The sequence below is a fragment of the Eurypyga helias genome, unplaced genomic scaffold (assembly GCF_000690775.1).
Source record: "Eurypyga helias isolate BGI_N326 unplaced genomic scaffold, ASM69077v1 scaffold26961, whole genome shotgun sequence".
NCBI classification, from domain to species: domain Eukaryota; kingdom Metazoa; phylum Chordata; class Aves; order Eurypygiformes; family Eurypygidae; genus Eurypyga; species Eurypyga helias.
Window position 1 is genome coordinate 1 of NW_010233122.1, and position 9,473 is coordinate 9,473.

General features: G+C 36.9%; 1 protein-coding gene across 1 annotated transcript; it reads right to left on the bottom strand.

Moving 5' to 3' along the window:
* Positions 1-394: 394 nt before the first annotated feature.
* On the bottom strand, positions 395-9,247 carry LOC104502811 (non-specific lipid-transfer protein; the record flags this gene model as incomplete). Its single annotated transcript, XM_010161645.1, has 10 exons — positions 395-502; positions 2,438-2,585; positions 3,456-3,606; positions 4,209-4,295; positions 4,532-4,595; positions 5,463-5,589; positions 6,717-6,781; positions 7,712-7,843; positions 8,596-8,667; positions 9,193-9,247. Coding segments are annotated over 10 exons (1,009 nt in total), but the record flags the coding sequence as incomplete, so codon positions are not given.
* Between the last annotated feature and the right edge of the window lie 226 nt (positions 9,248-9,473).

Genomic DNA, 9,473 nt, shown 5'->3' on the forward strand with positions numbered 1-9,473 from the left:
AAAAATCTCCAAAATCTGAATTTTAAAGGACGACAACATACGAAAATGATTATTCAAACTACATTCATCAGAAGTTGTACTACTAAGCAGTTATTTAGAAAAGAAGTTAAACTGCTTTGCAGGCCGCTTTAACGACAACAGAAGAAGTAGCACCATAAAATTAAGTAAGTGCTAATGATCAAATTCACACTCCAACTCTTGCTTTGAGCAATCCTGCATGGTCACCCTGCCCTAATGCTTGCACTAGCTGGAAATGACAATCCATTCCAGAGCTTCTAGTCTCCGGAAGCCTTCACATTTCATACAGACAAATGTTAAGTGGGAAGCATCTGCCTGCTCAAGAGCTGTATTTGTACTGAACTGCCATGACTAAACAAAGTGGGTTTTTGCATACCTGTAGCACCAAGTGGATGTCCCTTTGAAATCAAGCCACCGCTAGGATTAATAACCCATTTTCCTCCGTAAGTATTGTCTCCTCTGTCAATCAGGTCACATGCTCTTCCTATAAAACAATATTTATAAAAGAAAAAAGTTCCTTTTTTGGTTTTAAGGGATTTTTCAGTTCTGCTGTCACTTACCGAAGATGCTGCAGGTCAGCCAAAACCTAGGAAATGTTATACCGCAGATTTTACAAAGAGCAGATTAGCCAAATTAGCCAAACTACATTAATGAGCCTTTCTTACACTACTGGAGAAAGCATAACATGGATAAGAAGTAAAAAGGCTAGTGTTCGATACAAAAGCTTTTGTAAATTTGCCATTTTCTTGATGTACAGTATTATGATACAATAAATATAATGAATCTGTTCGTTATTTTATTAAGGAAACTGCAGTGATAATTATGTTTTTTGTAAAAGATGGGTTAGTCAGAATTAGTGACCTCTAGGACACGGGTGCCCTGGTGAACACCAAGGTGAACATGAGCCCTTACCACAAAGGCTGCTAATGGTACCCTGGGCTGCATTAAGGCATTCGGACAGTAAATAAAACCACCCGTAAGACCTAATGCTTAGAACTGGTTAGCTTTCCAGACTATTAGTTCTCATGCCTTCAGCAACCGGTCTCTTACTCCTTTATTCTGGTACCAGCTTTGTCAGCCTACGTTACTCATGTCAAAGTCTAAAAGATCTGCCACATTTCCTCTGTTTATAACTTCTGCATTAAATGAGAACAGCAGGTTAGTCTTACACATCTAAATCCACAGTGTGGTTTATGTCATTTCACTAATCTATATGTCTAGCCTACCGTTCCATGATAAGTTTCACATCCTATTAAGGTCAGACTATCTGAAAGGTGGTGAGAATTGCATTATTTAATTACCATCCACAAGACTATTGGTCAAATAGACAAGTACCATTAGGATTCTTCTGTACCTTTGACTAAAGGAATGATGCTAAAAAAGCATAACGTACCTATTTAATGTCAAACATTTACCATTTTTACTGCAGAAAAGACAGTAAAAAGCAAGCATTCAAAGGCAAATATTTGAAGACTACAAACACATAAAGTCTTCCTGAAGATCTATGAACTTCTATGTTTCAGTGAGAAAGCTTAGACTTAGTACAATACACCATCTAGTGACAGAGTATGGTATGTTCTCAAAATTAGTTAAAAGCACATTAAGAGAAAGATTACTACAGATGATTATTTATATAAAGCAAGAATACATTTAGAGTTTAAATATATCAAATACTGAAGTATCAGTTCAAGGCATTATTTATTTGAAATCAAACAAAAAACTCTTCAGTAGAAAATTTTAATGGTTTGACTGCATACACAGAACTGAACTCCACTGCTATTTAACCTGTTGTAAATCCACTCCCTTCAATGAAATTGAACTAATCTGGACAGACTGTGCATTGTTATACAGCTGACTTTAGAGGCATGTTCACAACTTGCCAACAACTCTGTATTTTCAACAGCAAAGATCTTTCAAGATTTTTAAAAAGTCAGATCAAAGATAAGTAACTTCTTAAGGCCCTCTATAGGTAATGCTTGTCCCACCTTTATCTTCTTAAAAGGAAATACAAAAATGGAGGGAAATCGTAGTGTAGGTAAGTATACAGCCCTGAAAAATGGGCATAATACTGAGAAAGATAACAGAAGTCCTTAATTTCCTTGCTTTGCTTGCTTAAAATCTGCACAAGCTAGCTCTACGATTTCATGCAGTTGTCCAACACTACAATTTGCCTTCTATATTTCTTCAGAAATCACAGTAACACATTCATTTGTTAAACTAATTCTAGAATTTGCAGGTCTTCCTTATGTTACTACACTGATAACTTGCTTTTCCCTTTTATGAGGTTAGCTAGTAAGACTTTCCAAGAGAGAAGATCTGTCCAGTAGACAATTCAAAGTTCTAATTATCTGCACAGATACACAGGTATTTTTAACGCTTTCCATTTTATTAAAACAATGATCTCCATTGATTCTATTACCTTCTGGACAGAGTCCCAGAGCTTCGTAGGTAATGAACTCATTAACTGAGAAACAGTCGTGAAGTTCAATCACATCAACATCTGTAGGCTTTAGGCCTGCTTTTTCAAAACATTTTTCTGCAGCTTTTTTAGTCATATCATAACCAACCTGCAATAAGAAGAAATTGTATGTTAAAGTAACATAGCTAGCAATTTCATTTCTATATAGAAATTGTGCTTCTATATAACCTGTAAGTGAAAGTAACCTGTAGGAGGTGGCATTCCGATTTATTTTAATGCATCACATATCACAGCATTTAATATTCATATAGTATGAACTGTATAGAAAAAAATCACGCATTCTGAGTCTCGTTGTCATCTGGAAAGTATTCTGGGGAATAGCTTCTATTTTCTCAACCTTGCTCACTCGCCAAATTGCTCCTTTGCATCACTCAGACCAAGAGCCTTGAAACAAATCCTGAACTGTCTCACTACTGCTGTCTATCAGCCATCTGACTAGAACTGTATATGAAACCCAAACAGAACGTGGCTAGGATAGAAACTATCGGGTATTCTAATGGTCTGACTTACCTCAAATTATTTTGGTCAATTTGCAGTGGGAACCAAATTTGGCAGTTCAAGTCTTCCTTTTCGTTCTACTTAAGCAAGCAATCACGACTATTTCCAACAGTTATTTCAGCTTCAGTATTACACAGGCACAAGCAAAATCATTTTACATTTCATTACTCTTACAAACAGAAAAATTAAAGAAGTATGTTTCTTGCTCTTAAAACTGTTTAAAAAGTAGTCTTTATTAATTAGTTAAAAACTAGGTCTTTGATATGATGGTTTATAAATTTCTGTTATCCACAACCATCCTCTTTGCTTACTCCACGTGCCCAAATGAAATTACTTTTACATTCACCACAAAGTATAATTTGTTTGCTTACTGACATGGAAATGTCTACAGTATCATTAGGACTTGCAGGTATTAAAAAAGCCCTGAGAAGTATCAGGAAATACAGAACTGTAAACCTACCATCTTCATACAACTGTTTTCTTCAAATGTGCTTGGATAATCAGTAGCCATCACCTGTGCTAGAATTTCCACAGCCTTTGGCTGCAACTTATGCTTTTTCACAAACTCCTCATTAGCCAGAATTGCAGCTGCGGCACCATTTGATGTTGGACTGATTGAAAGAAAAATAATTATGTCATCATTTTAAATCAGTAAGGTCAATCTTTCAGACAATTATCTTTTAATACAAATCAAAAAAAACCCCAAAAAGGACAAATGAAAAAACACTTTATTTGGCTGATGCCACTGAAACTATAAATTCCAGTGTTTTCTGGACAGTTTCAGTAATGTTTTGAACAGACATTTGAAAAGCATGACATCAGAACAGAACAGTATTATTAAGGTTTTCAATTTAGAAACAAAATCAAAGCTCCTACTTGGCTAGAAACACTGTTAACAACAAGCCTTTCAGGAGTCTATAGGAAAGGGGGGAGGAAAGAGCTAACACTTAACAGTAAGGGATGCACTTTGGTACAAGATACAGAACGATGCGGGAGCCTCACATTACAAAACATATTTCAGGTCACTGTATTATTCTGTGAACAATACACAGATAGTGTTTGGTCAAGACAGATTCCACATTTGTTTTAATTATAAAAAGTTTTACTTAAAATAATCTGTACATTTTAATTTACACACAGACTTTTATGTAAATAGATGTCCTACCACACTTAACATCAAGATTTATTTCACAATGCCAAGTCCTTTCCTTACCAACACTGTAAGACAGTCAAGAAATCAAAAATTTTGCGAGAATGCAGAACTTCATCTAAGGTGTACTCCTTTTGGAACTGGGAATACCTAAGGAAAACAAACAGAGGCTACCTTAGTAGTAGACATAGTAATATCACAGTATTAGGCAGCTACAGAGCTGGTTTTACAAAGCATAAGGCCTGGATATAGAGTTTATGCTGGGTATAATTCTCACTCCATAATAAAGAGTATACTCTGTCAAGTATTTCTAAAAATAATAATGTTTTGCATGAATTTTTTAAAAGCAACACATGTTCAACACAGAGGTAGAGTACATTACTCACGGGTTGTTAGTTGAATGGCTATGATTCTTCCACGCAATTTTTGCAAAGTATTCTGGATTTGTCCCTGGAAGGGGAAAGAAAGCTGTGTTGAAACACTGTTTACCCAAACAGTGCTAACACAGCATTTTAAATATTGTGTCGTAAGAATTCGACCTTTACAAAATACTCCTTGTTATCAAGGCTTTCCTTAAAGCTCAACTTAGGTCTAAAAATTAGATAAAGACTACTAAACATGGTTGAGTTTTAGCTACCAGAACATCCTACTTGGATATTTAGCACTAACATAAAAATGCAGAAAATATGTCCATTTGACTTGTGGTATTGTTATATTAATGAAACTTGAATGCTCATTTTCCTCTCAGTGCAAAACATCTGCAGTGAAATACTGGAGTCTAAGTCTAACATTTTTCCATATACTCGTGTAAAACTAAGTGCAACTAAAAGATGCTCAACAGGTCAGCTTGTTACCTCACAGCCAACTCCCTTTCTGGTGAGCGGGTAAGAAATGGCAGGGGCAGCAGCCCAGTACTATGTATTGAATCAAATACCCAAAAGCTTCTGTCAGGCCCAAGCCTAACTACCCATCCTAAGACACAAGGGAAAGATGCAGGACGTTAAACAACCTTATCACCCAGACCTTACAGAAGCACCAACCATGCCATTATCGCAATATAAAGATCCCAGACACACGGTATCACAGCCTTAATTTTGTCTCCTGATGGTTTTGTTTGTCTACACATCACCAATTTTTCTGTAGAGAACTCTCTATCCCAACATATTCCCATGTTAGCTGTAAATGTTGCAGCTGTAGTACTTGGGTAAAAGAAAGGACAGTGAACACTATCAATTTTTTAAAATGAAATCCTAATGTATATTTTTAAAAATCATAAAATTAAAAGAGGGCAATGAAAAAGAAAAAAAATTCACCTACCATATTTCTCCATATGTTCTTTGCCAGCATTTGCAAACATCTGAGGTGCTACCGGAGCACTTGCTAAGCCGTATTTATTTATCATAATTTCCAAATGTTTGTCTATTGGATTAGTTCTGTCTGAAAACTAAAGAGAAGAGAAACATTTTCAAAGCAAGTCATAATGTGGTGCTTAGGGACATGGTTCAGTGGTAGACTCGGGAGTGCTGGGTAAACCCCCTTAAAGGTCTTCGCCCACCTAAATGATTCTATGATTCTATAATTTCCTTTTCTTTACAACACAGCCACAAAAGTGCCATGGATTTCAAGCAAAATAGAAGTTTTTCTGATATTTTAACAATTCCACTGGACAGCATGTTGCACTTCAGTGACATGTGTTGAAGCTTTCATAATTTCCCAACTGTAAGAAGGAGTAAATCAGCAGAACATGGTCAACATTATGATCACTGCGCTGATTCATGGCAAGGACCACCCCTATGTGATTTCTGTCACCGGCACTATTTTCAGCAGAGGACTTCAGGTATTTTCCACTGCAGCTCAGAATCCTTCAATTAATATAGTTCCAAGTTTTAAAATTAATACTGTATTAGTATTTGCAATGAAGCTTAGATGAAATATCATAAAGCATGTTAAAGGTAACAACTAACTGAAATGAGTAAGAGTTAACATTTCTCACCCAAACTTCTGCACGTATTATCCAATTTGGCAGTTCTGTATTTATACAGCAGATGGACTCTAATATTGCTTGCCATAAGGCAAAATACAAACAAAACCCCCACACTTCTCCAGTAAAAACAAAGAGACGTGACAGAAAGATTTACAGAAGTCCTTAAGTTTTGGGGAAGTGTATTAACTGGTCCACAAGCCAAAAGCCAGAAGACCCAGTTTCATTCTTCTACATGCTGCGTCATTTTTAGAAAGACACTTCAATTGCTCAATGCCTCAGTATTCTATCTGGTATTTTCATTATTCCTCATTAACCCTGACTAATGTATTCTGGGCAAAATACTAAAAGAATAACATACTACATAAAATTAATTCTAAAACATTCCATGCCAAATTTACATATCATAGCTGCAATCAGAATCATAAAACTCATTAAAAGTTTCCATGGATCAAAATAATGGTTTATTTTGTAATCAGCTACAGCAACAGCTAAAGCAACTGGTGTTTATGAGAATGTGCCTCAGAGAATGAGGAGGTGTTTTTCATCTGTGATTCCAATGAAACGTATAAAGTGTTTCAGACACTTACACCTGAAGCAAGGGATCCTTTTGCCATCCTCTCAAAGCCAAGTGCCAAAACACAATCTGCCAAACCTTAAAATAAAATTTGTGGCTATTGAAAACACAACGCAATCATAAATGACATTATGTACTAACAACTATTCAATTACAAGAAACATACATAACCATCTACCAGCTGCTCTTCCTCCTGTCTTCGTTTTTGAAAGACAGTCAGATTGGGGTGGGAATGGTATTGATACAAACATATTGATACTGAAGAATGAGAGTTCACTACAGGGTCTGGCTTATTTTTAAACTGTTTGACAGCAATTATCTTAGATGAACAAGCACTGATGTCTCTGCTACAAATACTGGAACAATCACACAGAATGTTACTATAGTTTTCATTATAGAAATACCAGCATTTAAGCACTAGAAAGTATCAAATTCCATAAAGAAACTGCAGAAACAGCAGGAAACACTCATCTGTCAGTTCAAAGCAGCCTGTCACAAGGCACTGTGCTCTTCCCCTCCCTTCCAAAAATGCGTTAATCAAACACTTGTGTTAACTTCAAGTCACAAAAAAAAGAAGAGCAGCTAAGCTTTTTAGCAGCTCATTCTCTCCTTTCCATCCTCCAGAGCCCAGTGTCTTGCGTACTATAACAGAACCTATTCTGCACCACTCCAAACAATCCCTCCAGAAGAAAAACTTTAGTACTTATTACTCACTAGGTTCAGACAGAGGAAAGGGACACTTATGTCCATATACACCATCTTACCGCATCACAGACAGAGTCTCTCAGGTGCACCCGTAATGCTCTAGTTCAGAGTGAGGGGCGTATATTTGTATATACAGCTGACCAACCTGTTCAGTTCAGCGAGGCAGACAACACAATTTGGCTGTGAGGACAGGACATTTACAGCTCAAAGCACTCACACACTCACTAGCTCCATTCTCTACTCAAGTTATAGTTACAGAAACAGAGAACATGTATTACCCAGCCCCAGAGCAAAACAACTCACCTCCTTCTACTAGTTGTCTGGCCATGAACAAAGCAGTTGATCCAGTCGCACAGTTGTTGTTAACGTTAATGATAGGAATGCCAGTCAAACCCAAACCGTGATAGATAGCCCGCTGTCCACAGGTTGAGTCACCTTTATCCGGAGACACAGCATTAAAGTAAGGTACATACTCAGACTTCACTAGCAAGAAGAAATCCCACTGTGTATGTGCAATGCTACCACTTAAAACTCTATACTTGAACTTTTGAACTGTCATCTTAAGTATGTCTCTCAAGTACTCGTAGTACAAGAACCTTAGAAACAAGAATAATATCATCAGATATTAAAACCAGAAGTTTATCCCGCTACTGTGATAACAGGCTGTGAACCAACAGAAGGTAACGGGACTGGACAGAAACATCTTAAGAGGCATGGCTTGGAAGCTGCTACACATCTCACAGCTGACTGACCCTACTTCAGCTGCCATAACAGTCATTAATAGAGAAACAGGAAGAAAGTAAATGGAAAACTCTCTTTGGAATGAAGAGAGTTTGACTGATTTTAGAAATACATCAGGCATCTGTGGAGTGCCACAAAAAGTTTCAAACCAGTCATTTAACACCAGTTCTGCACCACCTAAATAAATATACCACCTGATCTTGCTGAAAGAGCTACTGGTATAAAACGCACTTGCAAGGCCAAATTTTATGGAAGTCTTTCCATACCCATGACTAGAACTGTAAACTCCACAAACAAACATTAGATCGATGATCACTAAAAGAACAGTTTTTAAAAAGGTGGAGACACTTCTACAAACTGACGCATAGTATTACCACCCGAAATGATGGGATCCCCCATACTTCATCCACACAGATGTCACATCCCAGGCAAATGACATTACCTACCGTAAACGTAACCCACACATGCCTGCTTCACCGCTGAATAAGGAATCCCAGCATCAGCTAAAGCCTTCTGGCCTGAAAAAAGTTTAAAAGGTGAAGATGGTGGGGGGAAGCAGTTCTCACAACAAGCAAACCAAGCTTAGTATGTACGATTCATGCATTCACAAACAGGAAGAAAGCGCTGTAAAAATTCCTTATTATATGATGTGAATGGTTAATAAACTCCTGCATCTTAATTCTCATAGGGACAATTTTGCAGTATTTCGAGTTCTGAACAAGCTCCTTTATCAGATAATTTCATGCAATCAATTCTGTGTTCATGCACACAAAGGTAGTTTGTTCCAATGAAAGTATATTTGAGTAATACAGGCAGGCATGAAATTATCTAAGTGTCCAATTCAATTTTAAGCTATCCTTCCAACTTCAGTACTGGAAGGCAGTAGCACAGTTATACATTTTTTGAAAGTGCTCTTGTTTATGGTTTTAGATTTGCTTTTTGTATGTATCTATTTATTGAACAGTAGCTGTTCCTTCATGCGTATAATAAAGAGACTTAAGTGTCAGCAATCAAACTATATGCTTTCTTTATTATTAAATTACCTGCCTCCTTAGCCATGTCAGGATAATCAATGCTGTTCTCATTAGGCTTGGCAAACTGGCAAGAAAAAAAAAAGAAGGAAAAAGAAAAATAAACAAGGACAAGTCACAGTGAGATTTAATACCTCTTCTGCTCAAACTGATGTATTCACAAGCTCCGTATTTAACTTAGAAACAGGTTTTTGAAAAATGAGTTTTAAACGATGCAAACCATTTAACTGATCCAGAAGCGCATGCGCAAAATCTGCACAATTCCCAAGTGCTACTGCCAGACCCCGTGATGT